The sequence below is a fragment of the Capricornis sumatraensis genome, chromosome 2 (genome assembly GCF_032405125.1).
Source record: "Capricornis sumatraensis isolate serow.1 chromosome 2, serow.2, whole genome shotgun sequence".
Lineage (NCBI taxonomy): Eukaryota > Metazoa > Chordata > Mammalia > Artiodactyla > Bovidae > Capricornis > Capricornis sumatraensis.
The window spans coordinates 182,678,717-182,704,801 of NC_091070.1; the positions used below are offsets into that span (position 1 = coordinate 182,678,717).

The following is a 26,085-nucleotide window of genomic DNA, read 5'->3' on the forward strand; positions in this document are numbered from 1 at the left end:
CAATAAAGCAGAAGTAGATGTTTTTCTGGAACTCTCCTGCTTTTTTGATGATCCAACAGATGTTGGCAATTTGATCTCTGTAGGGCCACCCAAGACAGACAGGTCATGGTGGAAGAGTTCTGATAAAACGTGTTCTGCTGGAGAAGGCAATGGCAAACCACTTCAGCAGTCTTGCCTTGAGAACCCCATGAACAGTATGAAAAATTAAAAAAAAAAAAATCCTGTTTCACACGGGTCACAATTTTTTGACATCACAATCCCTTACTCCGAGACTGAAAAAAAAAAAATTGTTTAAGTTGGCATTTATCATGATCCAATTAAATAACCTACTACAGTTGACCCTGAACAACATGCAGATTAGGGGCACTGACTCTCCATACAGTTGAAAATCCAAATATAATTTACAGTCAGCCATCTCTCTCTGAGGTTCCTCTGGATCTAGGTTCCACAACCTCGGATTCAACCAACCGTGGATTCTGTAGTACAGTATTTACTATTGAAAGAAATCCATGTATAAAGGGGCCTGCACAGTTCAAACCCATGTTGTTCAAGGGTCAACTGTATTCATCTTCAAAGGGTCTACTTTTCTTAGTGTCTGATACACAATATGTAGGTTTGTGAGGGAGTGAGGATTAATAAAATGATCAAGGCATGCTAGGCAGCCATGGGCACCGTACAGCATGGTACCTGCTGGTCACAGTTATCTACCCCGGCAGCAACATCCATGTGAGCAATCCTGGGTCCTGTATCTGTCTGGCTGGAACTCAAAGTCAAGATACAGTGAACCCAAGAAACTCCATACAAGTCAGAGATCCTTTCAACAGCTTGAAACTGGGAAGCTGGGCCAGGCCAATAGTGGAGACCAGAGGACCCACTTCTCTAAACAGGGTTACCCAAACACAGGTACCAAACTGTTATTTCCAAATTCAAGTAATGATAGGGCGCATTAGCACAAGGTTTTATTGTACTTACTCCAGAGTTGTTGAAGGACTGAATTAAACATGTAAAACTGTTAAGCAACTGCCTGACACAAAGTGAGTGTGCAACAGTAGTTCTAATTAGTCATTAGCTACAAAACCACTGGGATGGATACAGTAGTGGAAAAGCATCAATAACTCAAAAACCACATTTTGAACAATATAATTTGATTTGTTTTTCAGCTTCTTCTAAGGCAAAAGCTATTTTTCATTTACTTTAACACTGAGGTCCACTGGAGATAGCAAAGGAGGCATGGATGGGAAGTATGCAAAGGTATACACTAACCGTAAAACCACTGGTTGGACTGGGAAGAAGGAATAATAGAGCCAAGAAAGGTGCTACCTATCTTTATGGAAATGCATAGTAAGAAGAGAGAAATTCGTGGAAGAAGATAGCTTAAAAGTGTTTCAAGTAAAGCTTCAAAACCTACCTGTAGAAACAAAGCAAATAGTTAATTCTCCTGCTTTATATGTATCAGATCCACCTGAAAAGTTGGATAAATACCATTGGAATCTAATGTCCTTTCCCACTGAATTCCCATGTAATCTCAGTAGATGTTTTATCAGAAAAAAACTCTAGCTGCCACAGCAAACTACAAAATTACTCCAAGTGTGTTATCATTAACTTCAAAATATAATTTTTTCTAATATATTGTGGCTATTTTTGCTTTGTGCAAAAATATATTCTATTTTAAAACAGTTCCAAACTTAAAGAAGTTTCAAGAACAGTTCAAAGAATGTCTATATATCAAATGTAAAAATTTAATTAAAAACACCTTAAGAAAAATTCAAAGATAAGAACAGAAAGAAGATATTTATTTTATACATACACACACACCAAAACAAATGACTGAAATGCAGAATACTATTATACACTGCCGAATACTACGGCAGACAGACTTTAAAATCATACCGATGAACCCATCTCCTGGTATTCCTGCCATGTGTGCATACAATCAATTCCCTCCCCTTGAGTGTGAACAAGACATGTGATAACCAAGTACAAAAAAAGTGATAGGATGATCATTCTTCTGCTTATGTTTTACATATATGTAAGATCCCATCTTGCTGGCTAAGCTACAGAGTACTCCCTTTCACTGACTTGGAAGAAGAAAACTGTCATGTGTCAGTAAGTGGGCATAATGGAGAAGCCACATAGCAAGAAACTGCAGGGAGACTCTAAAGATAAAGGTAGCTTCCAACAAGAAACCAAAGCCCTTACTTTTATAGATGCAAGGAAATTAATTCTGCCAATAACTTGAGGGAACTTGAAAATGGTTCTCTCCCCAGCTGAGCCTCTGAGCAGTCTCAGATGACAACTGAATTGCAGCCTCTGGAGACTCTGATCATAATACTGAAATAAGCTGTGCCTGGACTTCTATAATAAATGTGTGTTTTGGACTTCCCTGGTGGTACAGTGGTTAAAAATCCTCCTGCCAATGGAGGGGACACAGGTTTGATCCCTGGTCCAGGAAGGTTCCACATGCTGTGGGGCCACTGAGCCTGTGAACTGCAACTACTGAAGCCTGTGCACCTACAGCCCACGTTCCTCAACAAGAGAAATCACTGCAATGAGAAGCCTAGCACAGCTAGAGAGTAGCTGCCACTTGCCACAGCTAGAGAAAGCCCAGCACAGCAATGAGGAACACAGGGCAACCAAAAATGAAAACTGAATGTATGGACTGTTATTGTGGTCATTTGTTACACAGCAGAGAAAGTTAATATAATCTTTTATCTTAAAATCACACAAATCATTACAAAAAAGATCAGCAATTCATCAGTAACCTGGGGGAAATATATAAATATGCAAGTTTGAGAAAAATATGATAATCAGTAAATACACCAGGGGCTTCTCAGGTAACACAGTGGCAAAGAATCTGCCTGTCAATGCAGATACACAAGAGACGTGGGTTTGATCCCTGGGTTGGGAAGATCCCCTGGAGCAGGAAATGGCGACCCACTCCAGTATTCTTGCCTGGGAAAATTCCGCTGACAGAGGAGCCTGGTGGGCTATAGTCCATGGGGTCACAAACAGTCAGACATGAAGGAAACTCAACATCACATGTACTCAAGGAAATGGAGATTTTATAAGTCTGGTGGTGTTATTACTAAATATTGGTAAGGGTAAGAGATATTCTGGTATTGGTATCCATTATAACCGGCTACCTTAGAGATTCCACTTCTAGGAATCTACCTAGAAAAAACATGTACACGTGCATATAGGAGAAATGTACTTTAGTTAATCATTCCCTTACCAAAACATATTCAGGCTTCTCATAGTTATAACAATGCTGAAATAAACAGTGAGTCCCACAATTCCTCACTTATAAAACTGTGATCTTGTTTTAAAAAGCAATGTACTCAGGGTAGGTGGACACTTCTCCTACCCCAGGTGATAAACCATGCCTACACTGAGTCAGGCATTTCTATTAATGATTGCTTTAAGGGTGGAAAAGATTTTGCTCCACAACAAAAAGACACATGAAAAATAAGGTATTATTATTCCTGCCTTGAATATGGCTGTACAAAGTCACAACAAAGTCACAGTGCTGGTAGCCTTGGCTGTCATCTGATCTTGGGGTAAAAAGCCTCAGGATGAAAAGCCAACATGCCAAGAAGAAAGGAAAGGGAAGAAAATGGAAAAGCCTGAGTTATTTAACTGCTTGAGCCACTTTACCAGCCCTGCAAAGATCTACTTATGGAGATAATTATTTTATTGCTTAAACTACTATTAGGTTTTCTACTACTTAATGCCAAAAGTGCTTCTGACATCACACATTAAGGAATTGTCATTATAAAAATTGTCATTTAAAGAAAAAATTTGCTTTCCTCTATAACTTTCAACTATGTACAATGAAATGGAATAAATCAGTTTTTAAATTTAGAATTATAAAACTGACATTTTAAATTTTTACCTGATAGATTCTGATTTCATATTTCAGACAACTATATTACTTGAAAGTTTTGACTATAACTAACTTTCTAGATGAAGACAGAAGGACTTCACACTTGAAAAACTGAAGTTAAAAAATAAGAAACCATTCTTCAGTCTCATTACTAGGTAACCAAAATGGCAAACTAATCAAATTTGACAAAATTAGACAATTCAAAATATTAGAAATGTTAGAAATATTAGAAATGTTATTTCCAATACAAATTTATATCCACTATTGAACCTGCCCCAAGTATATATTTTCTGTTTTGTAAACTATGCCATTGAGATATATCTTTTTCAATGATAGTCGTCATAAATGATATAACAATAAAGTTCAAACTACAAAAAAAAGAAATCACACCATTTAAACATTAGAACTTGGTGCTTTCACTGCCATGGCCTCTGATTCAACCCCTGGTCAGAGAACTAAGATCCTCCAAGCTGTGCAGTGAGGTCAAAAATAACCAAAACACACATACGCACACATCTATTTAAAAAAAAAAGAATATCAAATATTTAGCTGATCTCTATTATAAATATTCCGAATTTGGAGTAGGTAGAGCCAACCTGTTAATAGACAGTTCAATGTGAAGTTCTTATATATAACTCTCTTTCATAAAGGAGTTAAATAAAAGCAGTGACCAAAGCAATCAAGAGAATGATAAGAACAGTTTGTACAACCAGGTTTAATCAAATAATCTACCAGGCACATAATAAGTAAAAAAGAATACTGTCATCAATTATCAGAACATGTTCAACAAAAATGGCAATGCACAGATTTTTTTTGAAGACATAACTACAGCTAACATTTATTGAGAGCTCATTACACTTCAGGCACTGGTGTAAGTGCTTTAAGTGAAATCATTTTATTCAATCTTCACAATAAGCCAGTGAAATATGTATTCTATTATTTCTATTCTATGAGTGATAAAACTGTGGCAGAGACAGTTAAATAACTCGCCAAAGCTCCCACTGCCGGTAAAGAATACAGTCTCCGTCTGAACACTAATACACACACATACACAGGCAGTCTGACTTGAACATCTACATTCTTCATCATAAGCTACTGCTTCTTTACATCTCATACGTTCGTAACAGAGAAACTCTGAGAAACCACCAAAAGAAATATTCTTAGTCCATAAACTTCCACAGTTTATATCCTGAGGAGCTTTCATGGCATACAGTGTCCTATCCTTAAAGTTCTAGTTTAGTATCAGATTCCAGCTGGTAGCTGAGTATATGGTAACTTTCAGGAGGATAAAATTTCAAAATGAGCTGACAATATACAGGGTAACATATGTGACTTCAATAAATAGGAAGAGAGGATACACAGTGTATTTTCCTTATAGGTAACTTCAAATAATCTACATTAACTGACTGGTAAACAATAAAATCAAGTTAAAATTATCCATACCATTGTTTGATGGGTAAATTAAAAGTAATCTCTTGCCAGTGTCTCTGAGCTTCATAATCACCAAACATAGGGGGCTTTCCAGCACCTAAAATAATAAGGGGGAAAAAGCAAAATAAATTTATACTTTATTTATCACTGTCTTACAGCAATCACATTCAAGGAATGAGGAAGGGCAGATACTAAGGTCACAACTGGGATAATGTTAGGGGAGCGCATGAAGCTGAGTGGGAACCAATAGATGTTCACTGCAGAGCACTCACCTCGTGAGCTCCACTGCCTTCCTTTGCCCTAATAAACAAAACAGAACTTCCTGTCCCACTGTCAGCTACCTAAGCTTTTTAAATTAGCATTTTCTGTTTAAAAGAAAGCCAATTTTTGTTTATTTTCAACTCCCCTCCCCGGTATTTAGAGTATATAAGTACCTCCCTTAACATAATCAATATAAATTTCCCAAAGTTGCTTGTAAATTGGAATTTTGTTAACTCCAGTTCACTGAAAGACAGTATTTTTCTTAATGGCAAAAAATTCTATAAAGCAAAGAATCTTTAAAAATATATAAATAAATAAATAAATATATATACACACACACATATATACTTTAGTATGCTAGTGATTTTATTTCCTCATGAAAATTTTCTAAACTATAAAGATAGTATAGATGGAAGAAAAGGACACAGAAGTGACTTCAAAAGTCAGAGATGAGGTCTGAATTCTAGCCCTGCTAGCACACTGAGTGACACTGTGACCCTGAGCAAATGACCTTAGCTCTCTAAGCCTCAGCACATTAAAAACAGAATCAATACTATCACACCTAAAGGATTGTTGGAATAAAGATAATGAACATAAAATGCTCTGTGTAGTACCTAGTACACATAAACATTCAATAAATATTAACACTAATTAGGTTTCTTTTAATTTTTTTTTTGGGGGCCATACCGTGCAGCATGTGGGATCTTAGTTCTCTGACCAGGGATGGAACCCACACCCTATGCGCTAGAAGCACCCAGTCTTGACCACTAGACCATGAGGAAAATCCTTTACTTAGTTTTTAATTAACTAGTTGATAATACTAATCACAAGATATCCAAGTTTATTTTTATTTCATGAGAAACACTGTAAACTATACTGTCCAATAAGTATCATAAAACAATTGTAATAACATATGTCTATATTTTACAAACTAACTATAAATTTAAGGTCAAGTATAGAACCAAAAACCAAAGACATTGATTAGGTCAGGGTTTGATGTCAAATGAATTAAAAACTGCCAGTTTATAGTATACTTCTAAATTGCAAATAAGGGATAATGGATCTTTAATAGCTAACAATAGACAGTATCTGCTACACGCCAAATACAACAGTAAAGTAGGGGTTATTATCATCCCCAGTTTATAGCTGGCAAACTGGAAACAAGGGTCACCGAGGTAATGAGTAGCAGAGTCTGGACTGGAACCCAGGCAGACCGGCTCTGTAATTCGTGTCCCTAGCTCCTACTGTGTATTGCCTCACAACTTGGTTAAGTTGTTGCCTCAACAATTAGGTTGTTAACCTCAAATCATTTTACATGACATAAAGGTAAAATTCCACTTAATAGTAAACAAACCACTATTTAGCTAGCAGTTGATTACAAAATTTTATGAGAAAGCCCAAATAGGTACAGTACAGACACAGGTTTCTCAATCAGCAAGTAAAAAAATCACATGTAGTCATATATTCATTAATCCATTAGGAAGGTGTACCACACTGGTGAATGACATATTATCACTTTTTACTCTAACCCAGATGTTCTCTAGCTTTGAAACACAACATTAAGTAGATTTTTTGCATTTTAACAGCCGTATTATGCCACTATTCCTTAAATGCTAGCATCTCCACCAAGGAGATACTCCCTATAATCATGGGGAAAGCAGACTAACATCTCCAAAGAGTATACACAGTGAGTGACTGCCACAAAGAATTGCCCACAGTACAGACACATGGATACACACACAAAAACCTACCCCTGTCTCCCTTGGAAAGTACAGTGTCTTGTTCATTTTTGCTTTCTCGGGATGTAATTGCACCTAGCAGATTCTCTGAATGATGATGTAGCAAGGATGTCAATATTATCAATATGATATAACAAGGATTTTAAGTTTAAAAAGATTTGAAATTTTGAGTCTCTGATTTTCCACTTACTAAATGTGCAACACTAAGCAGTTTGTGACAGACCAATTAATCATGCCAAGGCTACTTTAACACAATGCCCATACATTGGTTCCTGCCTCAAAACATCTTTAAGTTACTATCTGACATTTTGAAATTTCAAGCCTCCGTTCATGCTGCTTATTCCCTCTCCCTATTCATATAACTCTTGTATCAACTCATATCCAATGTTTAAGAACCATCTCAATAGCCAAATTTGCCACAAAACCTTCCTGTATAAATTAAAAGCACACTGATCATTAATTATTGACTTCTCAGAAGGGCAAACTATAGACATCATACTTATGTAGATATATAATATGGTTAGATAGCATCACTGACTCAATAGACATGAATTTGAGCAAACTCCAGGAGAGAGTGAAGGACAGGGAAGCCTGGTGTGCTACAGTCCATGGGGTCGCAGAGTTGGACATGACTTAGTGACTGAACAACAATATATTTTAAGCATTACTTATCAAACCTCTATATTATTATTTTATTATTCAAACAAGTAGTGAAATACTTATTTTCCTTACATGAGGCGAGGGATTCTCAGTGTGATTACGGAAAAAGAATTATTAGCAACTTCAGTAGTGAAAACATTTCTAAGTACTTAAGAGCAAAATAAAGCGCCAAGAACTTTAGATATAATTCATTTGATCCTCAACCTATGATTTTATCAGCATTTTACTAATGAGGAGACTAAAACTCTGAAATTTTAAAATAACTTGTGCACCATCATACAGTCAGTAAGACACAGTAACATTCAAACTCACAGGCGTTTAATCTCAGTGCCTGAGTCCTTGTCAGAGAAGAAATGATTTGAATACATATAGAGTCATGAGTTGAATAAGAAATAGAAGTCAAGAGACATTACAAAAAATAAACACCAAACAAAGTGTACCAATTGTTTAGTGAATTGAAAACCTGTTACCACAATATCTCAGAGCAGTATCTCCTTTTGTTTAACAAACAGCATATAAAAAAAGCAGAAATCAAAATAGGTAAGTAAAGCAGGTTTTTAAAAAGGAAAAAAATTGACTTCTCATGATACTTATGTTTTCAGAATCATATATTTTGTCACATGATTATACTATTTTCTAATAGTGACCCAAATGAGAATTTTAGTTCCAATGGACACAGAATGTGATTTTTCTAGAGTTCAAAGGAAACATATTGTGAGACATACAGTATATACTTTCAATTAAAACTTGCTCCATTAACTGAACAAGGGAGTTAACTGAATGGGAAATTAACCTACAATTTCTTTTAAAAAGGAAAATAATTCCCCAATGAATTAACTGCATCCTTGCATGTGCATTTTATAGATGTATGTATGTACGCTGGTGGGTATGTTTCTCTTTTTAAGCATACAGCTACTGTCTATAGGAAGATAGGAACTGATTTTTATTGTCTGCTTTCCTTTGTTTTTTGGTCCACTGGGATAATAAAAGTCATAGAGAATCTTAAGTAATTTCCTATACCTGAAAAAACCCAACTATCCAGATTTTCTGAAATTGCTCTAGACTTGTGGTCAATGTGGAGGAATTTATTACCATTCTCTAACAAACAGAAGAATGGATAATGACTCTCTTTAGGGTTGAGAAACAAGTTTCTATCCAGAGTCTGACCTACTTCAATAAATTCAGCTGACACTGGCTATGAAATTAGTACTTAAGTTTTTAAAACTGCTAAAGTGCCCTTAAAGCAACCCAGAAGGACAACCCAACTGCACCTAAGGGAGCTTCACTTGGGAAGGGCAAAAAGGATTCCTTCTACTGTGATTAATTCTACAAATTCATTTACATGAAATTCAGAATTACATAAAGAAAACATATTAATGTACATTTACAAAGCTCCAATTTTGTCTCATTCTTAGGAAAATGAGCTTAAGCACCACTTAAATGTTCATTTTATTAATTGCTGAATTGTTCAGAATTATGTTAGAATTTAAAAAACAAGTAGTTTCTTTGATAACAATATGTACTAATTGCCTTTACATTGAAATTTTAAACATTCTAAGAGAAGAGAATATGGCTAAAATTTTCCCTAATAATTCCCCTTTTATATGTTCCCAGTGAGTAAGAAGAAACATTACAAATAACAATGGGTAAGCGGAGAGAAACATACAGTATGTGCATCTCCAAAGAAATAATGGACTAATACTAAGCAAGCTCACCTGAGCTTCCTCACTCCAGTGTTTCCTAATTACGATCTTAAGCAAAACAAAAAGCAAATTAAAATAAGCATGTGAAAAACAAACTAAAATCAAAAACGTATTTCAATTATAGAGGGGAAAAAAATCTCAACAGAATCACAGACGTTACACTCTTTAAGTGATCCTCCCAATCTCCTATGATACAGAAGTTTGTCACGTGCGAATGTTGTTAACACTCTTTAGGACAGAGTTGGGAAGTCTGACAGAATAACCATTTTGGCATTTCTATTTTTCTCATCTGAAAAATGATTTTTTAAAAAATGTAACAACCACCTACAAAAGATGCTACAAGTATTTCCATGTACAGTAACAATACTCTTCTTACAGAGTAATCCGAAAGTACTCTTGTCCTGCTGACTTTCTTAGAAGACAGTTTGAGAGTAAGGTTTAACTTTTTTTGAAGTATAGTTGATTTACAATGTTGTGTTAGTTTGAGGTGTCCAACAAAGAGATTCAGTTACACATACATATATACCTACTTTTTCAGATTCTTTTTCCTTATAGATTATTCAAGATATTGAATATAGTTTCCTGTGCTATAAAGTATGTCCTTATTGATGATCTATTTTATATATAGTAGTATATATATGTTATTCCCAACCTTCTGAGTATCCCTCCCACCCTTTCCCCCTTGGTAACTCTAAGTTTGTTTTGTGTGTCTGAGAGTCTGTGAGTTTTTAAATAAGTTCATTTTGATTCCATGTATATATGATATCACATGATATTTGTCTTACATATTTCCAAAGACAACTTTTAATTGGGTTTTTCCCTAGCCCTCCATAACCCATTTCAGCTACCAAGTAACTCCCTCCTTCCATTCACTAACAAAGTTCCTAAAAGTTGCTAAGTCTACTTATTAATTCCCACTTAGTCATTTATGGTCTGATAATTAGGAGGCTCACAATGGCCTCCTAGTGATCCTCTGTCTATTTTAAATTTTCATTCTATTTGACATGTCTAGAATTTGACAGTTAGCTAGTCCTTATTTTTCAAATTCCCTGATTTCCTGGCTTCCAGGATAGTAACTTCTCTAGGCTCTAATCCTACATTGTTTCTTCTCAGTCACCTTTAATCATTTCCCCTTCTCCATGGTTAAATCTGTTTTCTCAGTGGTTAAATCTGTTTTCCTCTTGCAATACAGACACTCCCAACTCTGCAGCTTCAACCATCATCTGTATCAACCTTTTGTAAACATAAAAATAACCTGTGGATCTTTAAAAACTGCCGATGAAACTAGTTTCCTGCAACATGCCAGACACAGAAAGTCAGAAAAACACCTCCAGTACAGGAAAAGTACATATTTTTTAATTATTTATTTTATATGTTATACATATACAATTTTAATCTATGGCTGAATTAGCAGCAAAGTAATAGAATTCTTTAGAGTCCAGAAACAAACAAACAAAAAAAAGGATAGACCCAGAAGAGTAAGCATTTGTCCTGAGGGTATCCAAACATCTTTAAGTGGCCACTACCCAAGGTACTGACCAGCTCAATGCCATGAGTAAGGAGGTAAAGTGCTGTACTTGAACAGACAGGAATTCAGTGTCAGAAAAATCTCTACTAGAATAAACCTTTGACGAGATGGTGAAGATAATATTTATCTGTAGGTTGGCTCTTAGTAGTACATGAAAAAAGAAGTCTCCCCAAAATTCCTAACCGTATGCTGACACTCACCCTGTTCTGGACCTGAATTCATGTAAAGTATATGCCAAAGAAATCTTGAGATGAGAATCTTGTTTGACTTTTGCTAATGGATGTGAGTCTGAGTGAACTCTGGGAGTTCGTGATGGACAGGGAGGCCTGGTGTGCTGCAATTCACACAACTGAGCGACTGAACTGAACTGAAAAGTGCCCAGGTACCTGGCAGGAGGCAACACAAACCCTCTGTGAAAGAATACACAGTAAACTCAGGCCTCAAAGAATTTCCACAAGATATAAGTACTAGGTAATATGAGCTCACAATTCAAAAAAATCACTAACCTCATGAAGAAACAAAATACTATGAGCAAGAGTCATCAGAAACAAACTATGAAATGAGATGGCAGATATCAGAATTTTCTGATAGGTAATATAAAATAAGCATACTTAGTCTATTTAAAGACAAAACAGAACACACTGAGAGTATGCTGAAGAACAAGAGATGATCAGAAAGATCAAGAAGATCCAAATAGGAAACAAGTAGAAGTTGTAGAAATTAAAAACATAATAGCTGAAATCTGAAAACTCAAAAGACAACCAAAAAAGCAGATCAAACACAATTAGAAAAGTAATGAACAGGGAGATAGATCTGATGATTATAAAGAAAGCAGTGTGAAGAAACTGTAAGATGCAAAATAAAAGCAATTCTAAAGTAGAGGAAAGAGTGAAAAGACCCAACATGTATCTAATAAGACTTTGCACAAGGAGATTAGAAATGAGAGAGAAGTATTTGAAGAGACAATAAAATTATTCTCTGCTATACCACCTACACTTGGCACAAAGTGAGTGTCCAACTCATATCTGTTGAATGATTAAAAGAACAAAGATATAACATACTTCTAACAAGAAAGAAAAAGAATGAAAAGGGACATTGGCTAAGCATTTTCTAAAGAAACAGAAGGTACAGCTCCCTAGAGACAGAAATCAAAAATCCTAAGAGGATAAATTTTTTAATATTCACCTGTAGATATGCCACAGTGCAACTGCAGCAAGAGAGAAAAGACGTATCATCTACCAAGCAAATACAATTAAAATGACAGCTGCTGTCTGAACATCAGCAACAGACACTAGCAAACAATGAAAGAAGATTTTTGAAATGTTGATATTAAGAGAAAATAACTGTCAATACCAAATTCAATACCCATAAAAACATCACAACAAAGAGGAAAATAAAGGTATTTTCAGTCAAAAATGGAGTTTGCCAACAACAGACTCTCAAAACAACTCTTCCAAAGATGTACTTCAGGAAGAAAGAAAAGGCTCTCAAAGAAAGATGTACTATGTAAGACAGACAAACAAAGAAAATGAGGGTAAACCTCAGGAAATCTTAATTATATAAAACAACAGTGACTAACCTAAAATCATGAAAGAAAGAAAATCTTAGGCAATAATACCATTTTAATTTGAGGCAGGAAGTAAAGATTTGTAACTATAGTTAAAACATTTCTAAGGCCCTAGCATTGTTCAAGATGGCATTATGGATTTTGTTAAGCTAAATATGTATATGAAAAATATCGAGTAAGTCCTGAAAGGACAAAATGAAGTACAGCCTCCAAGTCAGGAAGAGAGACAAAATGGAATTAGGGAGGGGAATTGGTTAGACAGATTTGAATCACAGGGATTCAGAAAAGTGAAGTCGCTCAGTTGTGTCCGACTCTTTGCGACCCCATGGACTGTAGCCTACCAGGCTCCTCCGTCCGTGGGATTCTCCAGGCAAGAGTACTGGAGTGGGTTGCCATTTCCTTCTCCAGGAGATCTTCCCAACCCAGCGATCGAACCCGGGTCTCCCGCATTGCAGGCAGACGCTTTACATCTGAGCCACCAGGGAAGACAAAGAAAGTAAACTTTTAGACTTACTTAGTTTAGATGATTTGCAATCAATCTCTGAATGAAAGTGAAAGTGTTAGTCGCTCAGTCGTGTCCAAGTCTGTGTGACCCCATGGACTATAGCCCGCCAGGCTCCTCTGTCCATGAATCCTGGAGTGGGTTGCTATTTCCTTCTCCAGGGAATCTTCCTGACCCAGGGATTGAACCTGGTTAACCTGCATTGCAGGCAGATTCTTTACCATCTGAGCCACCAGGGAAGCCCAAGGGATTCAAAGGTAGAGGGTAAAAGAATAGAAAAAGATATATCAAGCAAAAAATAACCTAAAGAAAACTAGTAAAGCAACATTAAATTTTAGAGAAAACAGACTTTAGGACAAAAGCATTACTGTAAATAAACAAGGACATGACAGTCATGTCATAAAATTCAACTCACAAGGAAAAAAATTCTAAATCACCTAATTATACAGATTCAAAATATTCAAGGAAATTGACAAAACTACAAGAAGAAACTGCCACTCTCTCAATAACTGGTAGATCAATTTGGCAAGAATCAGTAAGAATATAGAAAAACTTCATCAGAACAATTGACATTGAGTAAATGGGTGCCAAAGAATTGATGCTTTTGAACTGTGATGTTGGAGAAGGCTCTTGAGAGTCCCTTGGACTGCAAGGAGATCCAACCAGTCCATTCTGAAGGAGATCAGCCCTGGGATTTCTTTGGCAGGAATGATGCTAAAGCTGAAACTCCAGTACTTTGGCCACCTCATGCGAAGAGTTGACTCATTGGAAAAAGACTGATGCTGGGAGGGATTGAGGGCAGGAGGAGAAGGGGACGACCGAGGATGAGATGGCTGGATGGCATCACAGACTCAATGGACGTGAGTCTGAGTGAACTCCGGGAGTTGGTGATGGACAGGGAGGCCTGGCATGCTGCGATTCATGGGGTCGCAAAGTCGGACACGACTGAACAACTGAACTGAACTGAACTGAAATGGGTATATGCAGATTATTGAACTGGAGAATATATACATATTAAGCACACACACACAACGTTTAAAAAATTGATCACATACTAGCCCATGTTTCAACACATTTCAAAGAATTAGTCTCACTCATAAAGACTCTGTTGTTATTTTCTACTATACAATTAAATTTAAAATATCAAAGAGATCATTGTTAAAGCCTAAATATTAAAAAATTTTTAAATATACTTTCAAATTATTCATGAGTCAAAGCAAAATCACAATAGAAAGTAGAAAATATTACCTGTAGGGTGGTACTTGAAAGAAAATGTATAGCCTAAATGACTTTTTTAGAAAGAAATGACTGAAACTTAACAAGCTAAAGCATGTGCTGAACAGCTAATGTAAGAATAAAGCCAAGCATACTAAGAAGATAAGAAAAGCTCAAATTAATTTTTTGAAAACACTAATAAAATCAATAAAGGTCTAGTAAGGCTGATTTTTTAAAATGAATCAACATAAACCATACCTGAAATGAAAAAGGAACCATAACTAGTTATACAGCAAGGATATAAAAGGTAAGAAAACATGATAATTTATGTCAATACATTTTATTTTTTATTTGAATTTTTATTGGAGTATGGTTGATTTACCATGTTGTGTTACTTTCTGTTGCATAGCAGAGTGAGTCAGTTATACATATACATATATATCTCCACTCTTTTTTAGATTCTTTTTCCATATAGGTTATTACAGAGTATTGAACAGAGTTCCTTAAGCTATACAGTAGGTCCTCAATAGTTCTCTCTTTTATATATAGTAGAGTGTATATGTCAACCCCAGTCTCCCAATTTATCTCTCTCCGTCTAGTCAAGGCTATGGTTTTTCCAGTGGTCATGTATGGATGTGAGAGTTGGACCATAAAGGAAGCTGAGTGCTTCTTTCAAAAGAATTAATGCTTTTGAACTGTGGTGTTGGAGAAGACTCTTGAGAGTCCCTTCGACTGCAAGGAGATCCAACCAGCCCATCCTAAAGGAGATCAGTCCTGGGTTTTCATTGGAGGGACTGATGTTGAAGCTGAAATTCCAATACTTTGGCCACCTGATGTGGAGAGCTTACTCATTTGAAAGGACCCTGATGCTGGCAAAGACTGAGGGCAGGAGAAGGGGACAACAGGATGAGATGGTTGGATGGCATCACCGACACAATGGACATGGGTTTGGGTGGACTCCGGGAATTGGTGATGGACAGGGAGGCCTGGTGTGCTGCGGTTCATGGGGTCGCAAAGAGTCAGACACGACTGAGCGACTGAACTGAACTGAACTGAACGACACATTTTTGGGCTTCCCTGATAGCTCAGTTGGCAAAGAATCTGCCTGCAATGCAGGAGACCCCAGTTCGATTCCTAGTTCAGGAAGATCCCCTGGAGAAGGAACACGCTACCCACTCCAGTATTCGTGGGCTTCCCTCATGGCTCAGCTGGTGAGAAGAATCACCTGCAATGCATGAGACCTGGGTTCAATCCCTGGATTGAGAAGATCTCCAGGAAAAGGAAAAGGCTATCCACTCCAGTATTCTGGCCGAGAGAATTCCATGGACTGTATAGTCCGTGGGGTCGCAAAGAGTCAGACATGACTGAGTGACTTTCACAACACATTTTAAAACTCAGTTGAAATGGGCAAATTCTTAGAAAAATATAAACTATAAAATAAATCAAGAAGAAACAGAAAGCCCAAATGTTCTATAACCATTAAGGAATTTAAATCACTGAATATTTTCCCACAAAGAGAATTTTAGACCCAAATCGTTTTGTTAGCAAGTTCTAGCCAAGCATTTAAACTACAGACAATTCCATGGGACTTCCCTGGTGTTTCCACAGGACTGCACTTCCACTGCAAGGGGGCACAGGTTCAATCCCTGGTCAGGAAACTAGGATCTTAAAAGCCATATGGCACAGCCAAAAAAATAATAAATGAATCACAAACAATTTCAATTCTGAATACTATTCCAGGTTGTAGGAAAAAAGGGTATACGCCCTAATTAATTTTATGTGGCTAGCACATCCTTGATAAATTTGACAAAGGAATTTCAAAAAGTAAAACTGCAAGCCAATTTTATTTGTGAGCATGGATGATAAAATCATAAATAATTAGTAAGCCAATCTGCAATATACTTTTTACAAAAGGTACTATATCACAAATAGAGTTATGCCAGAAATGCAAGGTTGGTTCAGTGCTAGAAAGAACAAAAACATACTCAATGATAAATTAAAAGCACCTGTTAAAATTAAGAACAAGATAAAGATGCCTGAATCATTACTTGAACACTGTAATAAACTACTAGAATTAAGAAGACAAGAAAAAAGAAAGAAAAAGGACCGGGAGTAAAAAAGAGGAAATAATACTCTAATTCACAGATCACTTTTTTTTTACACAGAAGTTTCAAAACATGGGCTTCCCTTGTGGCTCAGCTAGTAAAGAATCCACCTGCAATGTGGGAGTCCTGGGTTCGATCCCTGGGTTGGGATGATCCCCTGAAGAAGGGAAAGGCTACCCACTCCAGTATTCTGGCTTAGAGAATTCCAGGGACTGTATAGTCCATGGGGTCACAAAGAGTCAGACATGATTAAGCAACTTTCACTTCACTTCAAAACATACTCCAGATAAATTATCATTTTTGGAAGGTTGCCAAATATTAACAAATCAACCACATTTTCATCCCCCTGGAACAGACATTTAGATAAGCAATTTTTTAAAAGATACCATCAACAATGGGGAGGGAAAAAATATATAGGCTATCTAGCAATACACCTAAGAAAAGATGGGTAAAACTTTCATGTAGAAAACTATAAAATTTTGTTGAAAAACATTAAAGATTTAAATAAATGGAGAAACATACCATCTTAATGAATTAGAAGCCTTACTATGCCAATGACTGCCAATTATCCAAATTAATCAATGGTGTAGTATATAACTCCAATTAAAATCCAAACAGAGTTTTTCATAGGACTTTAACAATCTGATTTTTTAAAAAGACATATAAGACATATATGAGGAATTCCCTGATGGTCCAGTGGTTAAGACTTGGCACTTTCACTGCTGTGGCTCAGGTTCAATCTCTGGCATTAGGGAACTAAGATCCCATAGAGCAGAGTCAAAGCACTGACTATGGAATAAAATATATTTGAGTTACAGTTGTCATTTATCAGTTGTCTCATTTTCCATTTGTAAACTAGAAATAATACCTATCTTCAGTGGTTATGATAGTAAGGAAAGTACTCAATGTCTAGCATTTGGTAAATACTTATGAAATAGCAACTCTACCTCTATTATTACGATTGTCTCATTTGTCTCTTTACATCCAACTTTCTTCCTACAATCATTTTTCATGATAATAATAAAATAGTAAAAAACAAGTTGTTTTTCTAAAACACAGCTAACTACACAGCCAAATCTCCAGCCATGCCTCCCTATCCTTTCTTTCCTTTTTTTCATGCTATCTAATACCAAATACTTACAACCATGCTCTCATGCTACCTACCATATCTCTGCACATGTTCTACTGTCTAGAATACGTTCCCCATTTTATTTGCGTAGCAAATGCCAACTTATCTTTCAAACCTTGAATTCAAACGCCATCCTGTGAAGTTTTCTGCAATGCATCGTGATTGTTTTCTATGTTAACATTGAAACTCACACTTCAACATTTACTTATCACATTGTATTGTGACTCAAAATTCTCCAAGCCAAGCTTCAACAATACATGAACCGTGAACTTCCAAATGGTCAAGCTGGTTTTAGAAAAGGCAGAGGAACCAGAGATCAAATTGCCAACATCTGATGGATCATCCAAAAAGCAAAAGAATTCCAGAAAAACATCTACTTCTGCTTTATTGACTATGCCAAAGCCTTTAACTGTGTGCATCACAACAAACTGTGGAAAATTCTGAAAGAGATGGGAATACCAGACCACCTGACCTGCCTCTTGAGAAACCTGTATGCAGGTCAGGAGGCAACAGTTAGAACTGGACATGCAACAACAGACTGGTTCCAAATAGGAAAAGGAGTATGTCAAGGCTGTATATTGTCACCTTGCTTATTTAACTTATATGCAGAGTACATCATGAGAAATGCTGGGCTGGATGAAGCACAAGCTGGAATCAAGATTGCTCGGAGAAATATCAATAACCTCAGATATGCAGATGACACCACCCTTCTGGCAGAAAGCAAAGAAGAACTAAAGAGCTTCTTGATTAAAGTGAAAGAGGAGAGTGAAAAAGTTGGCTTAAAGCTCAACATTCAGAAAACAAAGATCATGGCATCCAGTCCCATCACTTCATGGCAAATAGATGGGGAAATAGTGGAAACAGTGACAGAATTTATTTTGGGGGGGGCTCCAAAATCACTGCAGGTGGTAACTGCAGCCATGAAATTAAAAGATGCTTGCTCCTTGAAAGAACAGTTATGACCAACCTAGGCAGCATATTAAAAAGCAGAGACATTACTTTGCCAACAAAGGTCCATCTAGTCAAGGCTATGATTTTTCCAGTAGTCATGTATGGATGTGAGAATTGGACTATAAAGAAAGGTGAATACCAAAGAATTGATGCTTTTGAACTGTGGTGTTGGAGAAGACTCTTGAGAGTCCCTTCGACTGCAAGGAGATCCAACCCGTCCATCCTAAAGGAGATCAGTCCTGAATATTCATTGGAAGGACTGATGCTGAAGCTGAAACTCCAATACTTTGGCCACCTGATGTGAAGAACTGACTCTTTGGAAAAGACCCTGATGCTGCAAAAGACTGAAGGCAGGAGGAGAAGGGGACGACAGAGGACGAGATGGTGTGGATGGCATCACCGACTCAATGGACATGAGTTTGAGTAAACTCTGGGAGTTGGCGATGGACAGGGAGGCCTGGTGTGCTGCAGTCCACTATGGGGTCGCAAAGAGTCAGACACAATTGAGCGACTGAACTGAACTAATTGTGACTACTTATCTACTAAAATGGAGACCCCTTTAAGTATTAGATAGTCACCTTAAATTTCTAGCCCTTAGCATAGTGCCTGGAATAGGAGAGGTATTAAATAAATATTCACAAGGTTAAATTTAATCCCACCCCCAATCTCCAGGACCAGACTCCATCAATCCCACCCCTACTCCATTTCTCTCACATCATTCCCAATCTTGTTTTCCACTGCTCTCTTCCTTTCAAGGTAGTAATATGCCTTCTCTACCCTGGGCTTTCCAGGTGGCTTTAGTGGTAAAGAACCTGCCTGCCAATGCAGGAGACATAACAGACTCAGGTTTGATTCCTGGGTCGGGAAGATACCATGGAGGAGGACATGGCAACCTATACCAGTATCTTTGTCTGGAGAATCCAGTGGACAGAGGAGCCTGGCAGGCTACAGTCTATAGCATCACAGAGTCAGACACAAGTGAAGCAACTTAGCATGCATACACAAGCCTTCTCTACCCTAAACAAACAAAAAAGCCTTCTTTGATTCCGCTCCCCCTTTGAAGTACTAGCTCATTTCTCTCTTCAACAGCTAAGAGATAACTGTTTCTTAATTTGTCATCTTCCCAGTTAGAATACATCTTTCTTTTCTCATATTACAAAGCCTGTGCTTCTATTTAGCTCTTATACAGATTCTATTTATTAGCATTAGATGTTTAAGTGCCTTTTCTTGACTATACTAATAAAACCTGAAATTCTTCTCTGTCTCAGTCAGAAAACTATAAACTATTACCAAAAACAAAAAACCTCAAAAAACAGACAAAAAGAAAGATTCAAAAAAAAATTCACCTATCAAATGAAAAATATATTACCTGAGTAAGAATTGAGAGAAACTGTCCACCGTACTGTTAGTCCTAGTAAGACTGCAGCTGTCATCAAGTACCATTTCTCCATATTTTTTCTTCGAATTCAGGAAGAGGAAAAAAATACAGGAATACTAATACAGGAATACTTTTAACATGCAGTCAATCACTTCTTTTCTTGATCAGAGAAATATTATCAATTATTTGGAATTAGGATTTGGAGAGGATTTTAATTGATGCTTCGTTTCCAGTTAAATATTGATTTTAAACTCTAGGAAGAAGTAGCCTGCAGGGAAAACAAAAAAGATACCAAGATTTAGCTGAGCACAGTGCCCAAACAACAAACATTAAACCAAAGAGAAAGATGGAGAAATGGAGGAAGGGGACAATCAAGGAAAGCGGATAATTTTAAGTTCCTTATTCCCTAGTCCTCCAGTCAGGAAATGAACCTCAAAAGGTTAGCTCTCCAGGACTTCCCTGGTGGTGCAGTCTCTAAGAGTCCATGCTCCCAATGCAGGGAATTTGAGTTTGATCCCTGGTCCTTGGGGAACTAAGATTCCATAGGCCAATCGGTGAGGCCAAAAATAAAATAAAGGAAATTTAGAGAAACTAGGACTTGCTAGATTGGAAAATAAAACAGTTTCATACTCAAAAGATTAATCAATTAATTAATTCAGGGAATTCCCTCATGGTCTAGTGGTGAGGGCTCCATGCTTTCATTGCCAAGGGTACAGGTTCAATCCCTGGTCAGTGAACTAAGAACCCACAAGCTATGCAGTGCTAAATTTTAGGGGAAAATTGGCACATTTAACCTATAGGTCAAAAAAGTATTTTTCTTACTTAAAAATAGCAAGGAACAACTCTAGAATTAATAAGTCTAGCATTTCAATAAGTTAGAATGACTCGAAGCATTTAATAAGGCTATGTGAATGTATTATGCAAATTTTATTTATACAAATTCCCTTTTCTTTCCTCCCTCTTACTGCATCCACCTTTGATCATTTCATTGATCACAAGATATTCTACCAGAGGCAAGGGAGGAAGAAAAATTAAAATAAATCAGTTTCTTACGTTGATTCCAGGTTTGACACAGTTTATGGGCCATTATAAACTTTTCAAATCCTTTTCTAGTCTAACTCAAAAAGCCTCTTTTAACGTGTTGCACTATATATTCCAGAATTGCAACACAACACTCTATTTTCTGCAGAGATATCAAGTTTAAAATTGATTTTACAAATGCTAAGTCCTGGATTTAAAAATCCATAACTTAACTGATATTCCATTGTGGAAATTTTAATCAGTAATACAACCAAGTTAAGTGAATTATCCACAGTTCCAGATGATCATATTTAAATAACAAAAATAAGACAATCAATGACCCTTAATAATCATAATGAACTTGAAATAAAGAATAACAATGCTTAACTAATAATATGCTGATCAAGTTTTTTGTTTGTTTGCTTTCTGGCCTCACCAAAGGGCTTGTGGGATCTCAGTTCCCCAACCAGGGACTGAACCAGGGCAATGGCAATGAAAGCACGAAATCCTAACCATGAGGCCACCAGGGACCTCCCTGATCAAGTTTGTTAAGAGCACAACGGCAGAACTGATGACAGATGAAAGGATCATATCCAAAAAGATTTAGACAACATCTATGATGGGCCAAATCTAACTCCAGAAATCATTACAGGGATAATAAATTCAAAGTTCTGCACTTAAACGTCAAAAAAAACAAAAAAACTGCTTGAGTACTGAAAGGGAGGCAACAGATAACAGATGAGCTCTGGATGGACCCAGATGACCCTGATGACCAGTGTTAGATTAAATGTTAGGAAAACTTTTCTAACAACTAGGGTTGTCCAAAAATTAAATGAGCTGCTTCTTAAGAAAGGAGTTACTCTTTAAAAGGCTCAAACAAGGACTTCCCTGGAGGTCCAGTGGCTAAGACTGCACTCCAGATGCAAGTGACCCAGGTTCGATCCCTGGTTAGGGAACTAGATCCCGCATGTTGCTTCCTGATTTAAGTGGTTGTTAAAAGATGTGTTTACTTAATGATAAATCAGTTAAGTTACAATTTATGATTTGTGGACAGTATTTTCTTTTTACATGTTATAATAAAAGTTACAAAGGAAATAACATTTATTTGTCAACTAGAATATAAGCTCCAAGCAAGCAGGGATCCTCCTATCTTAGACGCTGCCCAGTTCCCTGCTCATAGAACAAAGCTGGCACAGAGCAGGTAACTCAAAGTATTTGCTGAATGGAGATCTTCGGGTGAAGAAGGAAGGTACCTAATTGTACTGAGTCCTTTGTGGTTAAAGATATCATCATATGAGATTCTTAACCGATCTGTTCTCCTCGAACAATAAAAAGGGTTGTTTTTGTTTTTTGTTTTATTTTACTGTTTTTCCTTTCTGTACAACAAAGTACAGCAGCTTCCTAACCCATTCTCGCGGGCAGCAGAGAATTCTTCTGTCCCACTTTACCCAGAGGGTGCGTCTCGGCAGAAAAAATGTCTGTCGTCCACGTCCCAGGGTCAAACTTGTTCCTTTCGGTCCGAAAAGGTCACTCCCCCAGATGAACAGCACAGCCAGGGAGCGTGCTATCCCAGGCGGCACATCTCGCCAAAGAGCCGCCTCTTGGCGTGTTTGCCCCTTTCTCCGACGGGCCAGACCGCTAGGACCGCAGGAACAAGGGTGCCAAGCTTTCCAGTCCAAGGTACCCCCATGATCACCGCATCCCCAACCCGGCCCCCAATCGAGCCTGCGGGCGGGACTGAGGAGGCTTAGCTTCCCTAGAGCAGAGCGGCGCCGGGGGCCAGACAGCCAAGCCCCAGGCCCTCCCCCCTCCCTCCAAGCGCCCCAGAATTCCAGGGACCTGGCCTCTTACCCCACCGCTCTCGAACGTAGGGATTCGCGCCGCCGCAGGTTCCAGGAAGGCGCCTGCGCGCTCGCCCCCGCGGCGGAGAGCCCGGCCGGCCTTCCTTCCGCGTCCGCGTACTCGCGCACCGTCCGCGTGCCCGGAGCGGGCGCGAGCCCGTCGAGCGTGTGGGGAGGGGCGGGGAAAAGGCGCGGAGTGGAGAAGGCGGGCTTCGGAGGCAAAGCACGAGCCGCTGGAATCCGAGAGGCCTGGTGTCCGGGTGAGGCTTGGGGCAGGTGGAAAGCCCCTTGCTCTTCTTTCCTGGGATCGTGGCCAAGGCTTGAGCGGCTGCTTAGGCCACGGATTCCTGTTTGGGGAGCGTCCTGGCGCGCTTCACACAGTGGACAGCCCATGGCTAGTTCCCACCAACAAGCAGGAGATCTTCCTCTGGACCTGTGCCCTTGAGGAGCCAGAAAGCCAATGAGCTTTACTTTCTTCAGGCTGCATGCCTGCAGAGAAGTCGGTATTAAGCTGGGAAGCCACTTCATGGAGGAAATATTGAACTCCAAGCATCTTTAAGAAAATGGGGGGGATGCTAAAGAACAGCCTTGCCCTCCAGTAGGCATCACACCTTCCCCATCAAGCAGCTTGGACCACGTATTCCCAAACTTGCAGATAATCACCACCCTCATATCCCCCTTCTGAATCTGTAAAGCCAGTCCCGCTATAATCCGTGAAAGTAAGCACACACCATGAACATGAAAGTGTTAATTGCTCAGTCGGGTCTGACTTTTTGCAACCCCATCAACTATAGCCTGCCAGGCTCCTCTATACATGGAATTCTCTAAGCAAGAACACTGGAGTGGGTAGCCATTCCCTTCTGCAGGGGATCTTGCGGACCCAAAGCTTGAACCTGGGCCTCCTGCACTGCAGGCAGATTCTTTACGGTGTGAGCCACTAGGGAAGCCCAGTATCCGCAAATATTTGGCTTTTTGTTCTTCAGTCACTAAGTTTAAGTCCTATCCAACTCTTTGCGACTCCATGGACTGCAGCATGCCAGGCTTCCCTATCCTTCACTATCTTCTGGAGTTTGCTCAAACTCATATCCATTGAGTCAGTGATGCCATCCAACCATCCTGTTCTCTGTTGCCCCCTTCTCCTCCTGCCCTCAATCCTTCCCAGCATCAGGGTCTTTCCCAATGAGTCAGCTCTTTGCCAGGTGGCCAAAGTATTGGAGCTTCAACTTTGGCTTTGGCTATGGCTTTATACTGGGGCTTCCCGGGTAGCTCAGTGGTAAAGAATCACTCACCAATGGAGGAGATGCGGGTTCAGTCCCTGGGCTGGGAAGATCCCCTGCAGAAGGAAATGGCAACCCACTCCAATATTCTTGCCTGGGAAAATCCCATGGACAGAGGAGCCTGGCAGTCTATAGTCCATGGGGCCGCAAATATTTGGACACAACAGCTAAACAACAACAACATGGCTTTATAACAAAGTGGCTCTGAACAACTCTCTCGATCATTCATTCTTCACCTGTGAAATAAGTGAGTGGGCTAGATAAACTTCCAGACCTTAAATTTTATCTTACTATATTTTAAAGACCATTGGCCCTGGAAATATGAAGAAATAGGCCAAGTGTCTGCCTTCAAAAAATTTTAATTCTCACTGGAAAAGCATAAAAAGATAGAACAGATGCTAAACGTCAGATTACTGGTGTATGCATTAAGTACTGTTGGAGTTCAGAGAAGAACGTTCATGTAAACTAAAAATTACCAAGAAACACTTTCCCTAGAGAAGTCAGCTGAGCTTTGAAAGAAAGCCTGGGCCAGGAGAATGGGAGTAAGACTCTTGACAAAGGAAATGGTTCAAGCCAAAATTGTGGCAGTTGGGACTTCCTTGTCAAGACTCTGCACTTCTAATGCAGGGGCCGAGGGTTTGATCACATATTGATATTTCAGAACTATCAGTATATTATAAAAGATATATCTTCAAATGATGACAATTGGTATCAGTCTCTTCTTTCTTCCTCCCAACCTGATAGCTTCTGGTATAGTATTCAGAGCAAAGTTGGTGCTTAAAATGTTCATTGAATGAATTGTGGAAGGAACTTCAAAACCTCTAATTCACAGCTGAACTGCCCCACCAATGCATCTATATACCTACTCCTGCTCTTTCCCTCCACTAGGTACAAGTTGGTGATATAGTGCTGAGCATAACTGCCTTCCTCCACTAGGTACTGTCACCCTCTGAATATCCAGTGCCTATACATAACACTCAGTAAATGCGTTTCAGATGAGGTCATTAGGATTCACTGTCACTGGTATCTTTGTAAGATGAGGAAATTTGGCAATGGACATGACCACATGCAGAGGATAATGTTAAGACATGGAGAAGAAAGCAGTCTACAAGCCAAGGAGAGAAGTCTCAAAAGACACCAATGCTTCTGACACCTTGATCTCAGACTTCTAGCCTCCAGAGTATGAGAATACACATTTCTGTTGTTTAGGCCATCCAGACTGTGGTTTTCTCTATGGCAGCCCTAACAAACTAGTACATACCTTATCAACAGTACTCTGAATACTCAGAGTAGGCAAATTCCCTCACACAAGTCATACTTTTATAGTAATTTTCTAGTCCCTTCCCTAGATCACTTCCACCTATTAAGAAAACAAGCCCTTTTCTATATCAGGACCAGGACTTCCCTCTTCTGTATCAGGCCCAGGACTTCCTGATTCTAGGTGAAAATCATTCACCTGATCATAGCTGTTCAGGTGGCACTAGTGGTCAAGAACCCACCTGCAATGCAGGAGACACAGGAGATTTGGGTTCGATCACTGGGACAGGAAGATCCCCTGGAGGAGGGCACATCAACCTACTTCAGTATTCTTGCCTGGGGAATCCCATGAACAGAGGAACCTGGCAGCTGCAGTCCATGTGGTTGCAAAGAGTTGGACACGACTGAAGCAACTTAGCACTCACACACGTTGTTGGAAATAGATTTTTTTTTTTTCTATCTGTATATCTTCCTCAATTGACCCTTATATGTCATTTTCCATTTATCTGAAATCTGCAACTTTCATCATACCTTTGTCTTCTCCAGGGATAAGTTCACCTAAGTAGCACAGAGTTAGAGTGAACCTCCAAATTTCCATCTAGCTATTAGCAAAATAGCCTCCTCTTTCATATGCTAAA

At 38.5% G+C, this 26,085-nt stretch overlaps 1 protein-coding gene across 1 annotated transcript in view; it reads right to left on the reverse strand.

Moving 5' to 3' along the window:
* The window catches only part of ALG6 (ALG6 alpha-1,3-glucosyltransferase), a 56,496-nt gene extending 33,537 nt beyond the window's left edge, over positions 1 to 22,959 (reverse strand). The window contains 3 exon segments of the mRNA XM_068964297.1: positions 5,327 to 5,411; positions 20,044 to 20,320; positions 22,924 to 22,959. Of these exon segments, the coding sequence (XP_068820398.1) occupies positions 5,327 to 5,411; positions 20,044 to 20,125 (167 nt within the window). The 5' untranslated portion in view covers positions 20,126 to 20,320; positions 22,924 to 22,959.
* Between the last annotated feature and the right edge of the window lie 3,126 nt (positions 22,960 to 26,085).